General features: G+C 36.2%; 3 protein-coding genes across 9 annotated transcripts in view; 1 reads left to right on the top strand and 2 right to left on the bottom strand.

The window, feature by feature from the left end:
- The window catches only part of S6kII (Ribosomal protein S6 kinase II), a 30,992-nt gene extending 6,085 nt beyond the window's left edge, over window positions 1–24,907 (bottom strand). The window contains exons 1-2 of one of the 2 annotated variants that reach the window (XR_010953146.1): window positions 22,494–24,907; window positions 21,731–22,436 (exon numbers count right to left, since the gene is read on the bottom strand). Coding sequence is in view for 1 of the 2 variants with exons in the window: in XM_067784827.1 (XP_067640928.1) it covers window positions 21,793–22,436; window positions 22,494–24,489 (2,640 nt within the window). In the remaining variant the exon portion in view is untranslated. Of the gene's footprint in view, window positions 1–10,569; window positions 22,437–22,493 lie in introns of those variants that run through there. The other variant, XM_067784827.1, reaches the window with a different exon arrangement.
- Window positions 1–26,279, bottom strand: part of LOC137251003 (uncharacterized) — a 155,082-nt gene that overhangs the window by 8,094 nt on the left and 120,709 nt on the right. The window lies entirely within an intron of this gene.
- Window positions 1,634–6,448, top strand: LOC137251001 (protein phosphatase 1H). 2 transcript variants are annotated; one of them, XM_067784826.1, is made up of 5 exons: window positions 1,634–2,734; window positions 3,759–4,488; window positions 4,552–4,720; window positions 4,863–5,534; window positions 5,588–5,764. In XM_067784826.1, the coding sequence occupies exons 1-5, from the start codon at window positions 2,364–2,366 to the stop codon at window positions 5,596–5,598; spliced, it is 1,953 nt and encodes a 650-aa protein (XP_067640927.1). In that variant the 5' UTR covers window positions 1,634–2,363; the 3' UTR covers window positions 5,599–5,764. The 2 variants fall into 2 exon arrangements, with proteins under 2 accessions (XP_067640927.1, XP_067640926.1); XM_067784825.1 differs by lacking the exon at window positions 5,588–5,764 and adding an exon at window positions 5,773–6,448 and having other exon boundaries at window positions 1,635–2,734.

The following is a 26,279-nucleotide window of genomic DNA, read 5'->3' on the forward strand; positions in this document are numbered from 1 at the left end:
AGCTTTTCCTGAATGAAATTCAAAAACGTGATACTTTTTTCCGTTTTGGGAATTGAATCTTCCAATTCCAATTGTTGGCAAGAGGACTTTTAAATTGCCCCTTAAAGCGCCAGGTTAACAAACGTATAAGAGTAATATACTTGCAACATTTACAGTTGCTAACTAAAATGTCGCAAAGTAAAAACCCCTAGCACACAGATTTATTCCGTTAATTTGTTCCGTTAGATCTCATTATAATTTCGAGAATTCCCTTCAAAAAACGCGAGTACTCTATAAATAGTGTAAGGAATACTCCTTTAGGAGTATAGGACTGCTCCAAAACTAATCTGTATTCAAACAAAAAATGTGCTCCAATTTACATTGCGATGTCCTAGGAGAGGAATAGGTGATCACAATCTCGCTTTGTTTGTGAGTATTCCATAGAGTATATATGTACGTGGGAGTACTTTCCAAAGTACTTTCACTGTAATACTCCATGGAGCGCCCACAGAGGATCATATGCCAAAATGCTCCAGAAAAACTACTCTATGGAGTATCTGCGGAACAGTTCTCTCTAAACTGCTCCTGAAATATTACTCCATGGAGTATATACAAGAGATTACTTTCGAAACTGCTCTCAAAACATTACTCCTTGGAATACTAGCAAATGAGTACTCGTTAAACCAACCTCGATGGATTACCTACAGGAGATTAATTAATAAAGTACTCTCAAAGCATTACTCCTTGGAGTAGCTATGGAAGAGTACTTTAAAACTATCGCTGGAGAAGAAGCCACCCAAAATAAAACATAAAATTTATAAAAAATATCATATTAGTTTCTTTATTCACGCAAATGCTAAATAACATAAGAATATTCGTAGTATAAGGTATACAATTAACAATAATTTGGAGGGTCGCATTTTCTCCATTTTTCGATCTACGCGCAAACTTTTCCATCTCCATTTTCTGAATACGTCTTTTATTCCATGTTTTACCATTATATACTTGGTTATAATTATTTTATTTATTTTATTTTTCACCAATAAAATTGTTTGTCTTTTAAATTAAATTCACTCCGATTATTCTTTCCGATACAATTCCTCTTTGAATATATCTCTATACTATAGTATGTACACTTCAAAAATTGTTGTATTACGTGTTCCATTTTCTTCATGTTGGAATACACTAACAATACTCCTTTGCAAGGCATTTGCGGACCACCATGAGCCGATCATTGCTCGTTTTTTAACGACCGTGATCACGACACGATGACGATCGAACAGAGTTGCCCTGCAAAACTATACAAGTTTGAATGGCACTGTAAAACCAGAAATGTATCAGCTGCTCAAGTTTGCTTCAGCCGGAAGTGCCTGTGATCCATATACATATGTACATATATCGATTGCCAGAAAAAAATTTTAGTACCAAATAAAAACTTCAATTCAATAGACAGCCAAAAAGAAAAAAAAAATGATTTATAAGTACATATAAATTAAAAATTCCAAGTGAAAAAGCAAATTTTCTGGGTAGGTATTTTGCAACTTTAAAAGCTTGCATTGTACACGAAAAAGCTTCAGTTATTTGACAGGCGCTAACAGTGCTTGTTGTCAAGTTGACGTTTTGTGCCAAATCACAAAGCCAGAGGTGTTCAAGTTGACAAAGCAAAAACAGAAAAGAGAAGAAAATCAGAGAGGTTCGATTTTCTCTAGGTGAAAATTTGTAAAAAGCAAATTAATACGAAAACATAAATATTTGCTGGAAATTATATTTTGTTTGACTAATTTTGATAAGGGATAGAGAACGTGCTTTTTCGAATAAATATTTGGATGTAATAGTAGGAGGAAAGCCCACGCTGGATTATTGATTTCTGCAAACGCTGACGACAACCAACACGGCAGTGGTTGGTTGGCAAATTACGAGCATTGGACAAGGGTTGAACTAAAGTCACGAGCGAGGTGTAAAATGTGTGGAAAACAAAAACATTATTTGTGCTGGTAATAAGAAAAGTGAAATATTAAGAAAGAGGAGTTGCAGAAACGTTTGTCCACATCAGTTGTCTTTGTATATACAGAATAAACAAACATACAACTAGAAAATTAGAGCGATTGCATAGTCTCAACAAATTTATAGCCACCAACGTTTTGCGTTGCTTACGTTGACGCATATTATTTTGCTGTTCCAGCAAATATTAACACACTGAAGTAAAAAGGAAAATATCACACAAAGCTCTGCGCTACTGGAAGCTTGTATCTATAGGAGGTTTATCGCTACAACATCTCCACCAAGTAGACAGCTGCTAGCATACGACATCTCGCATTTTTACTAACATTTCGTAATATAATTTATTTATTTACTTGCCTCAAAGTCTCTATCAGAGATAACAGATGTCTAATATGTTCAGCATAACTAATATTAAAAATCGTTTTATATCGGTTATAGCACCCGATATACCACCGCTACCTTCAGTACCCAATCATCATCAGATATATCGCGGCAGCAGTATGGGAGGTGGTCACACAAATAATTATCAACTACGTATGGCACATCAACAAAAAATGCCAGACAAATTCGCTTATGCACGTCCACCTTTTCTACAATTATTGACAATCGATGAACTACGCGCCTCAGCAGATCACAATGTACGGCCCATCATTGTGCCACGCGATATTAATTTGCTACCATGGGGCACTGGTTATGCCGAGTGCGTAAATTCAGGCAAATCAGAGTGGAACGAAGATCAGGCTGCATTTGCTAGGTAAGTACACGTCACATACACTCATATCACTTGCACAAGAGCACAACAACCATAAAAGCTTATCGCAAAAGTTACAACTTTAAATTCATTAAATAATTTGTTGTGCTAACGCTTATCGCTTAGAGTTGTGTGCCTAATTCTTCAAGGTATTTGCGCATTTTTTTAATGATCGAAGTAATATGGGCGATAAGTATATTAGGACTAAACAGCGAAACTGATAAACAGTTCTAGACTAAAATAAAATGCGTGTTAGATAAAACCAAGATATGATTGTGTGCCAACAAAGTTTTCTTCATACCATAGCTGATGCTGTTGTAGCTACATTAGTACGGTTTCGACAATAGTGAAAGCGTGACCCCCGCTGCCCCTGCACGTAAAGAAGCACAGAATGCTTCAGCTGTAAGATATGTATGTCGACTGTGGCAAATAAAATCCACAGACATGACAGCTCGAGTTAGCAAGGGACTGCTCATAACCGCAACACTCCCCTAAACCTTATGACAGTAGTTTGGCGGTTACAACAACGTCACAGCTTTATAGGAGTACCTTAGAAACTACCATCGTTTACCATAAAACATTACAAGCATTTAAGATTCATTTCAAGTAGGTTAAATTCAAATTCCTTTTTTTCTTGACTTTCCGACAGGGTGGCTGATTGATGACAATAATATTATGACTTGAATCTTTAGATTACCAGAAGCATTCCGGATTTATAATCCAAAGTTCGATAACACTTCAATATTTCGGCGATAATTTTTATCGTTATTGTAACTATAATCAATTTCTCAGGAACGTCGTATCTCCGTTTAATATCTTCCTTTTTTTGGCCTATCCTAGGTTACAAGTTCTACCAGTGATGCATAGGTTGAATGGCCGTTCAATAGAGACCCAACTTAGGTTAAATGTGCCGATAGTGTAACTAGCAGTGCTTAGTTGTTTCGGAATACTTATCCCTTAAAAAAAAACCCATAAAATCATAGAAAATTATAATGTAAAACCTAATTTTTTTTATCTAATCCAATAGACAAATTCTTTCTGACCCAGCACATTGCCATCCGGATTTACCATATACATATTATGGCATTTTCGATGGGCATGCCGGCTATGGTGCCGCTTTAGCTGCTTCACATCAATTCCATCATATTTTACATGAAAAATTAGTCGACTGCATAGAATTACTTCTACCACGTGAAGAAGAAATGGTCAGTACAAAATCAGAAAGTAGTTTCCCTCATCCCAGTCAATTTCATCGCCGTATCTCCAAGGACGAACTCATTATTGGTGCCCTTGAGAGTGCTTTCTTCAATATGGATGCTTTGATTGCACAAGATCGTGATCGATATCGTGATGCAGGCGGTTGTACTGCATGTGTTGCGCTTTTTATCAATGGCAAATTATTTGTTGCGAACGCTGGTGATAGTCGCGCTGTCTTGTCACAGCGTAAATTTGGAACCACGCATCCAGAGGTGAAAAGTATTGCGGATACTGGCGCCACAAACGCTAATAGCGCTGCTCATGGACAAGATATATTTGCGGTACCATTCTCATATGATCATACACCAGAAACGGAACGTCTAAGATTGCTTACAGTAGCACGTTTGAAGCCACATTTGATGGACAAACACTACGCTGCCATGGAGTATGCCAAGCGACCGCATATGAAGGATTTGGGTCAGCGAATTTTGTGTCGACAAGGCACCATGAAGGGATGGACTTACAAAACATTGACCCGTGAAGATTTGCGCATGCCGGTGGTGAGTAAATGCTTTTAAAATGTTATTTTGTACTTTGATTTATCATCTGATTTTGACTTGCAGGTGACCGGCGAAGGAAAGCGTAGTCGTTTGCTAGGTACTCTAGGTGTAACGCGTGGCTTTGGCGATCATGATCTCTTAGCCATTAACACAGGCACACAAATCAAACCATTCCTCACACCTCATCCGGAAGTTATTATACGCGATCTTTCCAAAATTGTCAGCATTCCAGGTCAGTTTTTTAGAATTGAGCGGACTACCGTAATAATAGTACAACAACACATTTAGACCTATTGGCCACTGTTATACTACATATTTTGCTTAATTTAATGGGTTAAAAGGACAACATTAAAATTTAAAGTTTTCTTTTACAGGTGAAAATAATGAAGATGGCGACTATGGCATTCTTGTTATGGCAACAGATGGTTTATGGGATGTTTCGGAAAATGAAGCAGTAGCACGTACAGTTTTTCAAACACTTGCTAAATACCCTACCGAGAAACATCGCTACACAATGGTAGCACAAGAATTGGTGGCGCGAGCGCGTGGCAAAATAAATGATTCAGGTCACTGGCGTTTAGCCGATAGTAAGGCAGCTGCAACAGTTGATGATATCTCAGTTATAGTAATTCCCGTCTATCAGTATTATAAAGAACATGTTGAATGGGAGAAAAAATGTGCCCAAGTGTTACAAGAGTGTCGTGCCAAGATAACACCAAGCGCCACAGAAGCGTGTGAGGATGAGACGCTAACATTAGTAAATGGTATAACAAAGGCACAAATTGAAGTTGAAGAACATCAAGAGAGTGAAGATGAGGATGAATTGGTTGTAGCATTGAATAAACAGCAAGCTCAAGCTACCATTGAAGTGGAGACGGATATACAATCAAATATCGAGAGTGCTGATTTCACACAATGCATCAATAATGCGAGAGCGAGTCAGTCCAATAAAGCAACGGTTGAAAAAGATGTGAACGAGTTAACAGCTGCTATATCTGCCCTAGATGCTATCGAATCTGTAGATGATGATAAAACTGTAGAAAAAGGTGAGTAACTTAATCGCTTTTTTGGTAATTTCAACGTTCTTTGTCTTTTAAAGGCGCCGTCTAAGTGCTAGAAGCGCTTGCCAATGCGCGCTAAATTAAGAGGCTAAAATTTGTTACAGAAAGTAGATCAAGCGATTTTCAAAAAACTTTTAATCAAGCTCAATCTTTTACGCACTGTGATAAGTTAATCAAGCCCTGAAACTATTTCACTTCCACATCTCTCTCTCTACAATTACAGAAGCGTCCTACACCCTACTGGAGAACACAAATGAATCAAAAGAAAAACAGCAGCATCATCAGCAACCACAACAACATCGTAATCGTAATCGCAAAGATAAACGTTGAGGAAATAAATAAATACGCTTTTATAGCGTAGAATATATTTTATACTAAAAATAAATAATTAAGTAGATTGTAATCTTAAACGTAAACTTAATTAGTAAATATAAACGCAACACAATAAAAAACTTTAGATTTAAAAATTGCGTAAAAAGAAAACAAGTGTGTTAGGTATGCAAATATTGTAGTGCAGTAGACAAAGTAATATTTTGTTGTAACGGCAATGATTTTCTTTTTTACAAGCTAAGGTTTTTGCACCATTTAGCAGAAAATAAAAATATATTATTTGCTTTATGTCCATAATAATTTATTTTGTTTGTATTTGTGTGCTCAATATGATACTGACAATATCCGATACGAGTTTTATTTATAATATTTGTTTTCAACATATATTATTGGATCATTAACATAATAATATTCCTTTTTTAGTTGTAATTGGGCATAAGAAACAATTGTAACTGTTGGGTCGCGTTATGAATCAATAAAAAAAAAAAAATAATGCGAATTTATTAAGAGAGTTTGGAAAGCTTAAAATAAATCATAACAATCTCGTTCAATAAAAACGTTTATTAATAAATTACGAAAATAAACATATTTATTTAAAAGGAATTCTAATTGTGTATATTAGGAAGTGTGTTTAGTTGAATAACGGGTACTTATGTGGCCGAAATATGCAATTTCCAGAGTAGCCAGTTCCGTGTTATTAAAAGATATAAATGTGTGGATGTTTGTCTTGAAAGAAATTTGGGAAAAAAGGGAAGTGCCACCCGCTTCCTATTGAGAGACGTCGGTTTTATACTCAGCTGAGCAGAGCTCATAGAGTATATTAATTTTGTTCGCATAACGGTAATCCGTAACGGCATAAACTAATCGAGATAGATATAGACTTCTATATATTAACATTATCTGGGCGAAAAAAGAAATTTAGCCATGTCCGTCCGTCCGTAAACACGATAACTTGAGTAAATTTTGAGGTATCTTGATGTAATTTGGTATGTAGGTTCCTGGGCACTCATCTCAGATCGCTATATAAAATGAACGAAATCGAACTATAACCACGCCTACTTTTTCGATCTCGAAAATTTTGAAAAACTGATAGTGTGATAATTCATTATCAAAGACGGATAAAGCGACGAAAATTGGTAGATGGGTTGACCTTATGACGCAGAATAGAAAATTAATAAAATGTTAGACAATGGGCGAGGCACCGCCCACTTTTAAAAGTAGGTAATTTAAAAGTTTTGCAACCCGTAATTTGGCAGTCGTTGAAGATATCGTGATGAAATTTGGCACGAACGTTACTCCTATTCCTATATCTGTGCTAAATAAAAATCAGCAAAATCTGACACTTTAAAAAAAAAATTTAAAAGTCAAATTTTAACAAAAAATTGAATATCTTTACAGTATATAAGTAAATTATGTCAACATTCAACTACAGTAATTATATGGTGCAACAAAATACAAAAATTAAAGAAAATTTCAAAATGGGCGTAGCTCCGCCCTTTTTCATTTAATTTCTCTAGAATACTTTTAACATATATGTAATACTCCTATATTGCTACAAAAGGCTAGGTACATTCCCAAACATCACAGTGCCGATATATTACTGTTTAAATGTTTTTGTTTTTGTATTCAATAATCGAATGTATCTAAATTTAAATTTTTTCTTGTCACACTTATGCTGCCACAATCACAACCTTTAAAAGGCTGTCTTGTTTTTCGAATTCAAAACACATTGCCAGCATATTCTATTAGCAATATAGGAGTATTACATATATGACTTTTAATGCCACAAGTTGAACAAAAATTTACGAATCCTTGTGAAATTTGTTAGGGGCATAGATCCTATGACGATAACTGTTTTCTGTGAAAATGGGCGAAATCGGCTAAAGCCACGCCCAGTTTTTATACACAGTCGACCGTCTGTCCTTCCGCTCGGCCGTTAACACGATAACTTGAGCAAAAATCGATATATCTTTACTAAACTCAGTTCACGTACTTACCTGAACTCACTTTATCTTGGTATAAAAAATGGCCGAAATCACACTATGACCACGCCCACTTTTTCGATATCGAAAATTACGAAAAATAAAAAAATGCCACAATTCTATCACAAATATGAAAAAAGGTATGAAACATGGTAATTTTATTGGTTTATTGACGCAAAATATAACCTTAGAAAAAGCTTTGTAAAATGGGTGTGATATCTACCATATTAAGTAGAAGAAAATGAAAAAGTTCTTTAGGGCGAAAAAGCCCTTGGAATCTTGACAGGAATACAGTTCGTGGTATTACATATATAAATAAATTAGCGGTACCCGACAGATGATGTTCTGGGTCACCCTGGTCCACATTTTGGTCGATATCTCGAAAACGCTTTCATATACACACTCCCTTTTAAAACCCTCATTAATACCTTTAATTTCAAGATGATTCAATTAAAATTTGGTAAACCTTTCGGGACTACATCTGGATTATTTCGGGGCTATTCAGGCTTTTTTCGCGATAATTTCGGAATTGTGCTCATGACTATCACAATTGTTCTCTGAGTTTTTTCAAGTCGTTCTAACCCTAAGCAGCGATGGTATCGGACAAAAAATATTAGGGATTTGTATCCCGATCGATTTTTTTGAAAAAAAAAACAAAATTTATAGTATCGAACGAGAATGCGATGTACTCGCGCAGGTATAACTTTAATCCACAAACCGGCCGATGTCCGCCAATGCAGGTACTTTGTGCGAAAATTCCAAGGACTCCTCCGGTTGCGGAAAGGTCGAAGGTAAAGCTTCCATTCCTCATGCATAGCATATCATATTTATTTAGCGTTTACTTAAGAGCTGCGTAGGACCCTTTAAAATGGACTGATTTGAAACGTTTTCAGTATCTGTATGTACATTTACATAAATACCGGCTTTAAAAGTTCTGCGATCAACTTTCCGATTTTACTTCCAGCAGGTAGAAACTGGACGTTAATCGGCAAATTTTAAAACCGAGATTACGTATGCATAATCACATCAAACCTTCTAGGCCACCCTGCGTCCCACATCCTAGTTTCATTAGGAACTTGGGGTCAGCAGAGCATCGCCAGGTAAATATGTGTATGATACATTCATATGTGTAACAGAATTACCCTCGCGTAGGCGAGGTTAACAATTGGGCCGCGTGAGCTCTAAAGCTATTAAGTTTTCTATTGCGCTTATCAACCCCTTGAATCCCACGAAGACCCAATCTTGCCAAAAAGTTCCTAAGTAGATTGCTTAGTCAATTGAAAATCAAGTCCTTTCTAGACGATCTAAAACCGTTATAAGTCTCTCATCATATTCGCCAAAGAATGATGGAAGGAGTAATCGAGAGAAGTTTCTCCGAAGTATTATAGATTACTAATGATGAGCTGGATGAGTTGCACGGCCTGATGTTAAAATAAAATAATAAAAAAAAACTTTTGAAATTAAACGGTTTTATTGACAACAATACTTACATGAAATAATAATAATAATAAAAGCTAGAAAATAATTAGGTAGGCCCTAGGTACTAGTAATCACACTCTTCATCTTCACATTTTTAGAAATTTCACGCGTCCAACGCTTTTATTTAATTGTCTGATCAACGCCCTAGATTGATGAGGAATGTGATTACTAGTAGCTAGGACCTACCTAATTATTTTCTAGCTTTTATTATTATTATTATTATTTCATGTAAGTATTGTTGTCAATAAAACCGTTTAACTTCAAAATTTTTTTTTTTTTATTATTTTATTTTAAAGTTTTTAGTCTTTATTTAATTGCCTATTATTTCTCATTCTATTTAGTTAATTTAGTGACTCATTATTACAAGGACTCTTTCCTGACAATTTGTTGCAATCTAAGTCCTCAATACATAATCCTTCCAAAGACTTTACTCGACTCTGCGCAACGTATACTTGTCCCTCCTCCAACTCCAAAATATTTTGATTTCACTTCTACCAGATTGTATGTAATATTTGTTCCAAATATGGACCAAATCGGACCAGAAATACGATTTTTTTTGAATATCTCGATATTTGCGCCACCTAGCGGCGTTTTTTTCATAGGCCGCTTTCTATTATGTGTTCCAAATATGAGCCAAATCGGAAAATTACGATTTTTGTGAATATCTCGATCCTTGCGCCACCTAGCGGCAATTTTTTTTATAGATCGCCTTCTAATCTTGTATGTATTATGTGTTCCAAATATGAGCCAAATCGGACCACAAATACGATTTTTGTGAATATCTCGATCATTGCGCCACCTAGCGGCAATTTTTTTCATAGGTCGCTTGTCGCTCTATTCTTGTATGTATTATGTATTCCAAATATAAGCCAAATCGGACCACAAATACGATTTTTGTTAGTGTCTCGATCCATGCGCCACCTAGCGGCGATTTTTTTTATAGATCGCCTTATAATCTTGTATGTATTATTTGTTCCAAATATGAGCCAAATCGGACCACAAATACGATTTTGTGAATATCTCGATCCTTGCGCGTATTATTGCATTGTCATCGGGTTCTGAACTATATTCCAAGTTTCAAGCTTGTAGCTTATCGGAAAGTTACTTTAATTTTAATTACAAAATTAGTCCACAACGGCCGGCCGTGCAGCCTGTCAAGTCAACCTAAATAAAACCGTTTAAAAATGGAAGAAGACGCTCCCATTTAGAAAGTTTAAACAGACGTATTTGGAAGCATAGGAAGGGTAAGAGCTTCGCTGAGTTGCGAGAAACCGATACTCAATGCTCCCAATTGTCGTCAATTATCGCGAAACACGGATAGCTAGCGTAAATTGTTAAGCAATGCTAAAATCGCATAGGAGGTAAAGCGCAATCAAATGATGTGGTTGGAAATGTTTCCATTAATTTAAAAATAATTTGATTGTAATTTTAATTAATTAACTTTATTCAATTAAATAATTTATTAAATCTTAATTAAATTAAATATGTAAATATAATTAATTATCAGTTTTTAAATTGTGTTTTGTTTTTGTTAAATATATTTTCTTATTTACATATATTAAATTTTAATAAGTCTGGAATATTTAATACGGAAAAAATACACAATTTTTTTAATTACTGATCGACAATTTTTTTTATAAATTTGTGTATATATGTATGTATATGTAATTTTGAAAATGTATTACAGTCAGTGTGCGGACGTAAAAATCTTAATAGGCTGAACAGTTGTCAAAATGTAGCGGTAGTTTTGGGTTAAAATTTATATATTTGTGTCAACGACAATTATCCGCCTCTTTTACGGTGATAAAAGTCCGAACACTGTTTACACTGGCGGAAATGGGAAAGGTGATCATGAAAAGCATAACTTCTGTTAAGTATAGCAGTTTCATTTCAGAATTTACTAATATTTTAAAACTTAAATCAATTTGTTAAAATATGCATATATATGAATGTTTAAAAAGACATAAATGCTTATATAATTATATAATAATAAATTTAATAACATTATATATGTAGGTCTTATACAATTAAAATATTTACACAAAAATTTGTAAATTTCAGTTAAGGAAAATCAACCTTTGTTTATATGCCTGCCATACATAAATACCATTGTAGGTATGTATATGTAGAATAAATTGTTAGCAATGAATGAGTAAATGCCATAAAATATATTTATCTATTTATTTATACATATATACACCCACTCAGCATTTAGGTGATTCAATTTTGAATTTCCCTACATATAAATACAATTTGATTACTATTTCTGACTAAATAATGAGTTATCATAAAATTGAATAAAAGAAATATTCAAATATGAATACTTTTGATGATCAAAAACTGAATATAGTTTTTCAATCACATTTTGGAATCATATTTGAATCAAATGTGTTTACTTTGAGTGATAAAAATTTTAATCATTTTTCATTCAGCTTCCTGAATCTTTTCTGACAATCTTTGTTGACTGAATAATGAATTTTATACTTGTTAAAATTTTACTTTTGATTGAAGATGTTATTTTTTCACACACACATTTTTTCAATCATGAAGTTCAGAAAAAACCCAGCCAGCATTTTTTGAAAATTTTGATCAAAAAATATTTAAATATCATACCCCAAGATGATTAAAACCGTTCAAATTTAAAAGCATTTTCTGTTCGAAAATTAACGTATCGTCGGGAGAAAAATGTACCATAAATGTGATTAATCTTGAGTAATCATTTATGATTCCTATTTCGAAACGCTTTTTATTAATATTTGATATCATTGTAAAATTGAGCTTTAATAGTTTTAGAGTAATATTTGACTGCTTTTCACAGTCATTTTCTGATCATATTCGTGAATATATTTCAATCGTTTTGGTTGAGATTTTTGAATCATTTTTGAATGTCATTATAAAAAAATCTAAATCTTCATATCTCATTCAAAATAGGATACTACATAATAATATTATTTCATCAGGCGAAGAAAGCATGCGAAAGTGAGTTATTCGAACCACAGCTAACTCGCAAACAAACTTGACCGATATACACCTGCGACTACAACATCCAACATCAGCATTATCGTCTGCATCTCAAAACACGGATACGATACGAGATGTTGAAGCCGTATCCAGGTATGTCAATATAGTTTCACTTACCTGGGGTTCAAATAGCTCACAACCTATGCATTGTCCAATCATTATGTATTTTCTGGGAAGCTGAAGGGGAGAAATGATTGGGGAAATCTTCGTTCACGAGCAGCATTACATTATCTTTGTGTTGAAGAATATCTTTTGCATGAATAACAAAATTTTTATATATTTTTTTTAGCTTCATGATTGAAAAAATATGTGTATGTGAAAAAAATTTTTTTTTTTATGAAAAGAGTATTAAAATTGTATTGATATGTAGGGAAATTCAAAATTTATTCACCTAAATGCTGAGTGGGAATATATTAAAATTTTATTCTTCATGACGAGAAATAATGTATGTATATACTGCTCCTAACAAAAGATGTCCCAAACCATTTATCCACCTTCGGCTTCCCAGAAAATACAAATCCAACCATTAGACAATACAAAGGTTGTGAACTATTTGAACCCCAGGTAAGTGAAACTCTTTTGACATATGTACTTGGATATGGCTTCAACATCCCGTACTATATCGTATTTTAAGATGTTGACTATAATAGCTGATGCTGTATGTTGTAGTCGCAGGTGTATATTGATCTAGTTTGTTTGCAAATTACTTTTGGTTCAAATAGCTCACTTCCGCGTGCTTTCTTCCCCTGATTAAATAAGATTAGCATGAAGTATGTATGAGATATGAAGAATGCATGATAATCGCATTCAAAAATGATTCAAAAATCTCAGCCAAAACGATTGAAATATGTTCATGAGTATGATCAGAAAATGACTGTGAAAAGCATTCAAATATTACTCTTAAAACAATTAAAGCCCAATTTTACAATGATATCAGATATGAACAAAAACCGTTTCGAAATATGAATCATAAATGATTATTCAAGAATAATCACATTTATGGTACATTTTTCTACCGACGATAAGTTAATTTTCGAACAGAAAATGCTTTTAACTTTGAACGCTTTTAGTCATCTTGGGGTATGATATTTGAATATTTTTTGATCAAAATTTTCAAAAAATGCTGGCTGGGCATTTATATATACATGTATTTATATATATATATATGTATTTATAAAATATTTATGAAATGTTTGTATTTAGGTATCTGTAGGTGAATCAAATCAATATTTGCACAATAATTGCGATGTAAATTGACAACTCAGTGGGTTTCATATATGAAATATGGTATATGTATATGTATAAATATAGTATTTTTGAATATAATTCTAAATATGTATTTATTATTATTAATATTTGTTCAAAAGAGAAAGAAAAAACAGAAAACAAATACGTTTTCTGCAGTTATAGATTTAAAATTTATATTACTGGAAGCAATCTTTTGCTTTTGTTTTATATATATTTTCATCTGCTTCACGATTCACACCCAACTTAGCACTAATACGACAAATGCTAGCCAGCAGCGAGCACGAAAGATACGGTAATTAGCGTATATTTTAAGTTTAATATTTTATTTTTTTACTGTTCAATAAATACAATGAAGTTTTTATTTTTTTCTTTTTACATATTTTTTAAATTAATTTTATTTTAGTATTTGTGCGCATAAGTTGCGTTTTTAAATGACAGCCAGTGTAAATAACTAAGCGAGTGCCGTATCAGTACCAAAATGAGCTTCACTATGAATCGACTGTTGTGTCAAACATCTCCTTATCTCGACTGTTAGTTCGAAAACGCCCTTACTTGGAATATTTTGCAAAAACGGGTTCAGGCCAGTGTTGTTTCAAAAACGTATTGTCTCAGAATCAGGTTGGAAATTAATAAATTTTGGCTGATAAGCGCTTTTTAACCAAATCCTGATATAGGGGCATTCTCAAAAGTTTTCTAATAGCGTTTTCTGTTCTGGGAAAAATTTACCTGCATGTTGCTCTCTTAAATTCTAACTTTTAAACTAGGTCACCTTCCGCTAAGCAAATGGCTCTGTTTGGTGGTAATGGTCCCCCTTTTTTTAATTTAGTAAACAAATAGTTTGTGAAAAGAACACACAAATTTACGATATGGCTGAGAATAACCTACAGGGCGACACTATTTTGAGAAAAGGAAACGCCATAAGCTGGGTGATATTTCACTCGAAGCTTAAGTATTTTATGTATACAGCTTTTGTAATAGGATTTTTTTGTTGGCGAGTGTTTTATTTGTGGTTCGCTTTCCTAAAACATAGTTAAATAAAACCGGTATACCAAATTGTAATGGGTGACCTTTATCAATACGCAGACCTGAACAAAACTGTTTATAGGTTTTATGAAAAAAGATGGCGCCGTTTATCTAGTCAACGCAAGTGGGGATAGCTTCTGATCGACACTCTCCTGAAAATGACATGCGGTTCAGCTCACTGATTCCGGAACCTTGGACTAAACTCACAGCAAGATCTGCTCTGCAGACCAGTTCAGGGTATATTGTCCACAGAAAAGATCGCGAGCGGAAATGGAGACGGCCTCGCGTTTATCATACACCACTCTGTGCAATATCATATATTTGATCCCGATATCGGCCGCAGGGATAGTGTCTTAGAACGTCAAGGCTTATATGTGCGGTCAGGCGATGCAAACCTAGAAATCATCAACATCTACATCCCTCCCGCCACCTGCTGCCCAAGTGGATGCCGCCCTAATATAAGCGCCTTACTCACTGGCAATAATCGCTTTATCTTAGGCGATTTCAATGCCCATCATGATCTATGACATTCAAACTTGCAGGCAGAGAGTAGGGTGAGATGTTGGCGGAGCAAATAGAAGAAACGACGTTCTGCACAATAAACGGAGACGCTCCCACACGTATGATAGGAAGCTGTCACAGTTCGCCGGATATATCAATCGTGAGCGCAGGACTCGTAAACTGCGTCAACTGGCTGGCGATGGTAGCATTGGCATCCTATACAAATTTCGCTCGAGCGTACAGAAAAACGCACTTTCATAAAGTATAAAAAAAGGAAAGTGGGACGAATACAAATCCTTTACAGACAACCGCTTTGCTGCCCTCCATATCCCGACTGATGCTGCCAAGGGGAGCGTGCTTTCCACAAGGTCGTTGAATCCGCCTCGGCTCGCTTCATTCCCGCCGGTAGAATCTCGCTTTCAGGCGGAGGCCGCAAATTTAGCGAGAGAAGGTGACTTTATAAGACAGCTCGTTCCCAGCGACCCCCAAATAAGGGATAAAAACAAACGCACAGGATTGCTTGTGGATGAACACAAGCGAGCGAAATGGGAGGAGCACCCAAGCTGTTGTAACCTCTCGACAGGTGTATGTAAACTTTGGTCCACCGAGTCCCTATCGAATCCGTCTAAGCACAATGACAATATTTCCATCGCCTTTGGCGATAAAGTGCTGTCGGATGCGAAAAAATGCGCGAGCGCTTTCTGCCGATAATATATAATGCATTCTATGGTCGACAAAGATAGACGGAGGGCCAACAGACACGCACATAAACATAAATTCAGCGCGTCTCCAATTACCACCATCGCCAAAGAGGTTGAGGACGCCATCGGTCATGCTAAACCATCCAGGGCCCAGACGGCATAGCTATGCCGATGCTTAAAAGCCTAGGGAAAGAGGGTTTCAAATATTTAGCACATGTCTTCAACCTGTCTCTTTCCACTTTTGTCATTCCCGAAAAATGGAAAATGGCCAAGGTGGTCCCGCTACTAAAGCCTGGGAAACCAGCTAACATAGGAGAGTCATATCGCCCGATATCTCTCCTATCGCCAGTAGCCAAGACACTTGAAGCCATTTTCCTCCCCTACTTCAAAGCAAATTTGTAGCTAGCCTGTCATCAGCATGGCTTTAGAAAACACCATATGCCCACCACCGCGCTAAATGCCATTAGCACCCAGATAAATTGCGATTTAAATCAAAACCCTCACCAAAGGACAGTACTCGTTGCGCTAGACCTATCAAAAGCTTTTGATACGGTCAACCATGGCACGTTACTGCAAGACCTGGAAGGGTCTACCCTTCCGCCATGTCTTAAAAGGTGGACCGCAAATTATCTGGGTGGTCGGCAGGCATCGGTGCAATTTAGAAACGAAACATCAAAACCAAGAAGAATTAAACAAGGAGTGCCACAGGGTGGTGTGATATCCCCACTTTTGTTTAACTTCTACATATCAAAGCTACCTTCGCCACCAGAAGGAGTTACTATCGTTTCCTACGCCGATGACTGCACAATAATGGCCAAAGGCCCAGGCCCACAAATCGATGAGCTTTGCAACAGAACAAACGTCTACCTCCCCGATCTCTCCAGGTTTTTCGCCTCGCGAAACCTGACATTATCACCGACAAAATCCTCCGCGACCTTATTTGCAACATGGACGTCCCAAATGTCGACCAATTTGAACATCCACGTCGATGGCACTACGCTACCGACCATCATACACCCCAAAATCTTGGGTGTGACGTTTGATCAGGATCTACATTTTGGTGAGCGCGTAATAAAATCCTCGAATCTCTTGCTGGCAGTACTTGGGGAAAAGACAAAGAAACGCTCATTACCACTTACAAAGCAATTGGCCAGCCAATTGCATGCTACGCGTCCCCTATATGGTCGCTAAACCTAAAAACTACATAACCTTATGAGTACGATTCTGGCGAAGAGCCTCCAAAAAAGGTATAAGGACAAGCACTTTGATCAGATGGAAAAAGCTGTGAACGAACAGCTGATACATATCTTATTTGTAAACCCTTTATGATGCATGCAGCAATTTTCGCAATTTTAAAATACGTAGTTTGTAGATTATAAATATATGTTTTTCATAAATTCTTAAGTATGTATGTATAGTATTATTGTATATACATTTACGAGGGCATAAAGGTATACTGTTGTATAACTTATATATATGTTTATATAAATATTTTTTCTTTATTTCATTTTATTATATTTTTTTTAATATAAATTTATATACTATAATAAATGTGATAAAATACTATGGCGACATATCAATGTAAATATTTTCCGCAACTACCCTAGAACTCTTTAATTTACAATTATTCAATCATGCAAACTTTGACTGGCAATAACTGTTTAACTCCAAATTACTATTATATTAATAATTTTTATAGTATACGTATTATATAATTTCAAGCGACAATGTAAATACAACATTTATTTATGTAAATGTATATGTATGTATATGCATTAATTTTTATTCGAATCTACAGTCGAGTTGTCAAATGTCAAACTTTTAACTTACTTCAACTACAAATGGCTGGTTGTATATTTTTGCGATCACACAATTTTTCAATCTAAATTTTTCAGCAGCAGCGTGGCTTACAACTTTCACCACACCGAGACTACTGAGTGGAATATCACCCTAGCCAGTTCGAAAACGTTGTATCTCATTTATCCTCGGGTAGATAGTTTTTCAGTAAGATTTTGAGTTTGGGCATTCTTTAAACGAGTTCCGAAATAGGGTGTTTTCAATAGTTTTCTGAGATAGGGAGTTTTTAAATGGAAGCTTATAGAGTCTGAATCTAGAGTATATGTCTGTTTATAATAAAAATACAATTATAAGCGTATTGATTTAAAAAAAAATTCGACTTTTTTTGTTATCACCCTGTCATCGCCGAAAATGTCCTGTCTCAGTAAAGATTTGAAAACCGCGGCTTATCGAAATGTGTCTGAAGACCAACTTGATTTAACTGTGATAACTTAGTGCAATTCGTATTTGGGCTCCCAGTCACTCATCACCCATCGCTATTTCCGATCGACATCGGACGAAAAGCACGCCCACTTTCTGTATATAAACATTTTGGAAATTGCGACACCTAAGTAATTTAAATTTATCCAAATATTTAAAAAAAAGGGAATGTCACCGCCCACTTTTGATAGTATAAATTTTGCAATTATTATTGGTCATAAATTAAAAACCACCACAAATTCGGCAAATGCATTAGCCTTGTCGTAAGGAATGCGCCTGAGAAAATGGACGATATCGGCTAAGAAAAGTGTTCACTTTCATATCAAAATTTTCAAAAGTATCATAGACGTACATATATAATATTCAAAATAACTTTAAACCAATGCCATTTTACTTTTAAAGTGCAAGAAACTAGATAAATAGACGAAATCGGTTCAGGACCACGCCTACTTTTATATACAAATTTAACAAGTAAAGGTGTCTAAGTTCGGGTGTAACCGAACATTATATACTCAGCGTGAGCTTCAATTGCACATTTCATTTCAGATAAATTACTTTTCTACATAACACGTGCCACCGCCTGTTAAAAAAAAAATGTCTTACAATAAAACTTGATAAGTGAAATATCATTGATTCAAAACTATTTTTCGCTAAGTTATAGCTTATTGTTCTAGTCTACGACCCTTTTAAACTTGTTTTATATAAAAGTGGGCGTGGTCTTCAACCGATACCGTCCATTTTTTCCAGAAATACTTTCTACTATAGGGAAAATTTGTGTACCCAATTTTATTACAATCCGTTGATTTTTTTTCGAGTTATGGGTCCCGAAAGATAGAAAATTGCTTAGTCATAAAAGGGACGGTGCCATTCCCATTTTAAAAAAATTTAGTGTTTTCCAATTTAATGTTATAATTCAATTTAGAAAGTAAAATTCTATTGATACAAAGCTCTTTTTCGCTAAGTTATAGCTTATTATTCTAGTCTACGACCCTTTTAAAAATCTTGTATATAAAAGTGGGCGTGGTATTCAACCGATCTCGTCCTTTTTTTCTAGAAATATTTCCTGACATAGAGAAAATCTGTGTACCCAATTTTATTGCAATCCGTTGTTTTTTTTTTCGAGTTATGGGTCCCGAAATATAGAAAATTGCTTAGTCATAAAAGGGACGGTGCCATTCCCATTTTAAAAAATTTTAGTGTTTTCCAATTTAATGTTATAAATCTACTTGGGAAATGAAATACCATTGATATAAAGCTGTTTTTTGCAAAGATATAGCTTATTTTATTCGTCCACGACCCTTTTAAAAATCGTTTATATAAAAGTGGGCGTGGTCCTTAACCGATTTCGTTAATTTTTCTTCAAATCATTCATTATTGTAAAGGCAATATCTCTTCCGAATTTTGTTACGATAGGTTTAACGTGGTTTAAGTGGGCGGTGCCACGCCCATTAAAATTTTTATTTTTTTATTTTTATCAAGTCTCAATATCAGTTCACACGTCAAATTTCAACATTCTACGTGTATTATTTACTAAATAATCATGTTTTTTGTGTTTTCCAAAATGTTATATATATAAAAAGTGGGCGTGGTTATCATTCGATTTCGCTCATTTTCAATACCAATCTATTCTGGGTCCAGATAAGCTCGTGTACCAAATTTGGTGAAGATATCTCAATATTTACTCAAGTTATCGTGTTAACGGACAGACGGACGGACGGAAATGGCTCAATCAATTTTTTTTTCGATACTGATGATTTTGATATATGGAAGTCTACATCTATCTCGATTCCTTCATACCTGTACAACCAACCGTTATCCAATCAAAGTTAATATGCTCTGTGTGCAAAGCACGCTGAGTATAAAAAAATTGTGGGCGAATATAATAGGCAATATATTTGCGAAAAATAACTCTGTGTCTTTTACTTATAATATTTTACTTCTAAAATGACATTATAACAAGAAATTGTACAAATTAAGATTTTGGAAATCGGCGTAGCGCCGTTCGATATGAAAGCTAAGATATTGTGACACTCACATTTCTATAGTAATAGCCGTTTTTTTTTGCTAATTGGTAATATGTAGATTAACAAATTGCATAGAAAGCAAGAGAGAAATTTGTGAAAGGAACACACAATCTCACTGGACAGCTGAGAAGAACCAACAGGGCGACACTATTATCAGAAAAGAAAACGCCATATGAAACCTTTCGGCAGTTCAAATTTTTTTATTATAATGAAACTAAAAACAGTATGCGCAGTTAAGCGTAAAGTAAAAATTTTTACAACGGAATATATTGACTACAGGGATTTTTAATTAGTATATTACTAGCCGTGTTTTTTTTTACACGTAAACGTCTATACGCTTAAACTTTATATGGACTGCTAAGCGTCAAACTTTAAATACACCTCTGAAATTGCTGTGCATAAAATGTGTACTACTAAATTTCAATACGCATTATACTCAGATGTAACTGAAATATGTGTTTTTGTTTCACCCTCTACACTAATTCTATGTATTCTATGTGTGTCCACAATTCATCGCAACTGATTTAGCTAAATGTTAGACCCTATGGCCATCATAGGGTTGTGTCTCCGCTTTTCGGTACACCCTGTGGCTGTAGCTAGTTATTTAACCACTGCCGCTAGATGGGTCTCCTAAGCATTATCTAAGCGATAGGCGTTTTTTTCACGCGCAAACTTAAACGTATACGCGTGTATAAAAGAACACGGCTACGATCTGGTTGTATAAAGCTGCAGACATTAGTGCTTTATCGGTAACCGTATCGGTAACCTTATAACAGCTGATTCGACCAACCTTATGGGAATCAATGCAATCGATTATTGGTGCCGCTAAGGTCGTAACCGTATCTTAGCCAACCAATTGGTTTTTGGTTTACCGTCGTAACGATAAACAGCTGATTACGTTAGGGATACGACTACAGCGATACGACATACGGCACCAATGACTCCCGCTTAAATCATAAGCTATGGAACTGTAGGAACAAATAGGCGTTTAATCTCGAGCACTAATTGTGGTTGAAATTGATTCCGTAGCAATTTTTCTTTAGTTTGTAACCACTAAGCGCTTCTGCCTTTTCAACATACAAAGAATTTTACTTTTCTCTTTTTGTCCTCAAGTTTTTTTTTTTTTTTTTTTTGATTTCAATTAAATTGAGTTTCTTTTTTATTTTGGTAACCATCTTAATTTTGCCTATTATTTATGATTAACTTTTAAAGATTTTGCCAAAAATATATGATTTGTTCTGTTCATATTCTACATTTTTATGTACTACGTATGTAGTATGTAATTTGTACTAAATAAAAAAAAAAGATTTAACTTTTACACAAAATTCTTCTCATACATACCGACATGCAAATATATGAATGTACAGCAGCTGCTTGCTTTCACCCACCTTCATGCATTGTTTCAGTTGCATATAAGGATGTGATACATGGGTAGTCGAAAACTGCCTTAAGATATTATTCTTTCAGCGCTCTCTACCCCACTCTAGAGAGCCATACCTTTCCTGTTTTTTCACATATAATTACATGCTAACGATGTGAGCTTTGGAAAGCTTGCGCGCCTCTTTTCTATTTTACATACACAATAACAAACTTACCAACTGACGCACAAAAAAGTATCTGACAATTCATGACTCATACCAACTTTGTCCACAAATAATTAGGAATGTACATTGGCACGATCTTTGGCACGTCGTTTCGCTAATTTCGACATTTCTACTGGACCAACATTGGCCGCTTGTGGTATTGCAATGGCTCGAAAAGTTGCATCGACCGCACCGCGCAATGCTGCTGTCGCTTCGCGAACTGCGAGGGCGTTCCCTGCTATGCTGCCAACACCTCCTCCTCCGCCACCGCTGCTATCACCTGCAGCGGTAATGGCGCCCGCTCCCGTCATAAGCGTAGGTACTATCGCATATTCAGTCAGGCGCACTGACCCTGTTGATTGTTCACGCAGCCATGGATGTTGTAAAATTTGCGTAGCTGTTGGTCTATTTTCGGGTACAATATGTAGCATTTGACGTAATAAATCTTTCACTTCGCTACCGACCAAAGTCCAACGATTCGATGTGAAGTCCACGTGACCAGAACCGATACGTTTTAATATCACCTCAGGCGAGTCATTCGGTGTTGAGGCAAACGGCGTGCGGCCAGAGAGCATAATATAAAGCAAAACACCCAACGACCAGATATCACAGGCGAGATCGTACCCTTGGCGTTTCAGCACTTCTGGCGCTACAAAATTAGCTGTGTAGCAAGGAGTCATAAGGAGACCGTTGTCGGCGCGTAATTGCTTTGCGAAACCTGTAAAAGTAAATTAGAATTAGAGAGCATGCTGAACCTGATCAAATATAGACTTACCGAGATCACATAGCTTTAAGGTTTCCGGTGTCTGCCTCATGCTTGCATAAATCATATTCGATGGTTTCAGGTCACGATGTACTACGCCATGTTCGTGCAAGTACGCCACCGCTGACACTATCGTTCTTAAAACAGCACTCGCTTCACTCTCACACATTTGACCCACGACGAGTATACGATCGAGCAGTTCACCACCCTTCAACAACTCCATAACCAGGTACGCTGAAGTAACATCTTCATATACTGAGAATAAGGTAACAATATTTGGATGATTGCCATATCGCAACATAATCTCCACCTCCTCCCAGCAATCTGCAGAGCTCGATGATGCTGCAGCTGCTGCCTTTTCAATAATTTTGACAGCAAAATGTTTCTTTGTTGAACGATGTTCACACAAACGACACACGGAGAATGTGCCACGCCCGAGTTCTTGCAATAAATTGTATTCAGAATGGAAGTTTCCTGCCAGCACACCGGGCAGTGAACGCTGTGGTGGTAGCGCAGTGGGCACAAATGGCGATAAGGGACTTGAATTGTTGGATGTTTGATCTAAACGCACAGGCGCTACAAAGCTGAAACCTCTGAAGATTTCGTGAGCTGACGCAGAGATAGGGCCACCTGGTGAGTCGCGTGGTGATTTAGAAGTATACTCAACATCAAAGTAGAATGCATCGTCTCGTGAAACTGCTGGTATAAATGGTGGACGCACGTCTTTCCGTTCCAAGCTCAACCAATCGATTGTGGCAAAGAAACAATGCGCTTTTATATCAAGTATGCCATTAGGACCAGCACCCAAACGATTTTGTGGATTTCGTTTGAAGAGAGCGCGCAGGAGTGATTGTGCTTCAGGTGATAGATTTTCTGGCATACCTAACTTTGAACGCAATATTTGATTCATTGTCTCTTGTCGTGTTTGGCCATGAAATGGTAAATTGCCTGTTAACATTTCATACATAAGCACACCAAAGGACCACCAGTCAGCAGCAAAGTCGTGTCCTTTACGATTAACTATCTCAGGCGCCATATACTCGACGGTTCCACAAAAGCTGTATGTTTTTGAACCATCCAATGGTTGTTTCGATAGCCCAAAATCTGTAAGCGCTATGTGTCCGTGTTCGTCCAGCAATATATTTTCTGGCTTCAAATCCCTATAGATTATACCTAAAGAATGCAGATGATTTAACGCTAAAGCCAGTTCGGCTAAATAAAATTTAACATCTTCCTCTGTAAACATTACTTCCTTGGATAGCCGCGTAAACAAATCACCACCGCGCAGAAAATCTAATATTAAATATAATTTACCGGGCGTCTGGAATGCATAGTGCAATTTTACTATGAAAGCATGCCCCACATCGGCTAATATTTTACGTTCGTTTGTACTACGCACACGATCCTTGACCTTTAATGTGGCTTTTTTCAGCACTTTCATAGCGTACAAGGTTCCAGCATCCTTGCCAATAACCTTGCGTACCAAAAACACTTTGCCGAAGCTTCCTTCGCCCAATACACGTAGTAGCTCGAATTGTGAGGGGTCGGCTTTTTCATGACCTTCCTTTATAACTTCGCGTAATTCAAATTCATTTTCTCGCAACTCTGTGCCACTATTGTTGGCTGGTGCATAACCTTCATAATCACTTAAATCCATCAATTCGCTACATTCAGCCGTAACCGAGCTAATGTGATGATGTTCTAATGCTGCTTGTAATGCTGTTTGTTGCAACTGTTGCTGTTGTTGTTGCAGTACCTGCTGTCTGCGTTGCGATGACGTCACTGTGGTCACACCGCCACTCTCTTCGTCTGTGGGTGTATGCTCCATTGGAGTTACGGCTAGACTACTGCACCCCGACGATGTGATGTGCATACGTTGTCGCAGCTGTTGTTGGTTAAGCATGCCATTGGTATTTTCCAAATGGGTATTTGCCCCACCAGCAGCAGCAATGCCAACGCCTAGCTGTTGTTGCTGGCGTAAATCTTTATTTAAATCGGCCAGTGGCATGGCGTCGTTGAGGCTTATGACCTCTGTAGATAATCGCGTCGTTTCTAATGTCGCCGTGATCCAATTAAGAGATGATTCAATTTTCGTAAAAACCTTTAAAACTAATTAGAAATACTTTCACTGGTTATTGTTGCTGCTCCTTTGGGCTGCGGTGGGCAATTGTGTGTCTGGTTTTTAGCGGAAGGAAGGCGTGGGCGAGATTTTTACAGGTCGCTTTGTTTATATGCTCGAAATCAATTTTATATTGTATGCCTAGATGGCGCGTTCAAATGCCAGAAAAGTACCTAACTACGCGTCATTTAAGTTCACTTTATTATTTTTTCTAATCATTTTCAATGAAAGTTCACCAATTTCCGTACAATAAATAAAATTTTCACTTTACTGCTGCAGCTTTTTGCTTATTGTCCAATTTGCACTGAAATCCGTCAGCTTTTGACAGTTCGATAAACACAGTGCTGCCACATGGCGAGAAACAGGCCAAGCAGAATTTTTTAGTTTTGCCCATGGTACAATTACCAGGTAAAAGCATCAGAGTTGCATTTTACATGTTTTTTCATTCGAAGGTGGTCATAAAATGTCAAACTTTGTTTATGTTTACATTTTTCGTTTATTTACTTTTGATGTGAAAATTTCTTAATACGCAGTGGTTTTTAAATGTTTTGCAAATTTTTGTAAAGAAAACAGAATTTACTTGTGTTTTGTGCATATTTAAATATGGGAAAGTGTTGTTTGTGCAATATTAGAAGGGAGAAAGCGGGTGTGAAGCTTTTCACAGTCCCGCAAGATCCAAGGAAGAGAAAAAATTGGGAAAAGGCTTGTGGCGTTAAGTTTCCCCAAAACGGCTTCATTTGCTCGCTCCATTTTCAAGCCTCTGACCTAATTGTGGGAGCGCAGAGAGTAAATTTGATGCCCAATTCCACTCCGTCGCTATATTTACCGGCTTTTATGTAAGTATTCAGTTTCCCGATTGGTGCAAGATAAAAAATGAAATATAATTTTATTTATGACTTAGGAGTACTAATCAAGAGTTTGTTAAAAACGAAAGTTGTCTCGTCGTCCATAACCGTAATTCCTACGGTGATCTACCAAAATTTCGGACAATACTTTCGCCGCTACAAAGTGAACCTTTCATCTCTAATATGAAAGAAAAGTAAGATAATATATGCAAGTTATTTGATAAAGTCCCTTCTACATGTTTGGTTTTTTTTGTTTAAGCGACACGTTTGGAGCGAAAAGCCAATACTTGGCACGGAAAAACTGCAGCACACAAACGGATATACATGATGTTCAACAAATAAGCTGTGAAACCCAGACGCAGTAAGTTCCCGTAGTTTATTCACTTTACATTTTAGTCTTTCTAATACCTCATATAAATTTAATTTATTTAGTGAAATATTACTCCAGTGTGCAATGGAATCAGAAATTACCCGCTTGAGGGTGGAAAATCTTAAGCTACGTGAGGAGAATGAAAAATTGAAAGGAAATATTGCCAACACGGCCATCGTAATGTCTGCCGTGGAGTCTGTTTTTACAGAAGGACAGATGCAGAAGATGTTGCTACGTGGTAAGTGTTTTCCGTTACCTTGTATTGTATATATACTAATTGGCATGCGTAGAACTTAGGAGTAAAGTACCACAGCTTTTATTTGTGCATAGAACTTGGGATTGGGCTTAAAACCATTTATGTATTCAACATTACAAATTAAAACAAAATAGTTCCCACCCAGTATTTATTGAAAGTTTTGATCATAAAATATTTGAATATCATACCCCAAGATGATTAAAAACGT

Source organism: Eurosta solidaginis, chromosome 4, assembly GCF_040869045.1.
Source record: "Eurosta solidaginis isolate ZX-2024a chromosome 4, ASM4086904v1, whole genome shotgun sequence".
In the NCBI taxonomy this organism is placed as follows: domain Eukaryota; kingdom Metazoa; phylum Arthropoda; class Insecta; order Diptera; family Tephritidae; genus Eurosta; species Eurosta solidaginis.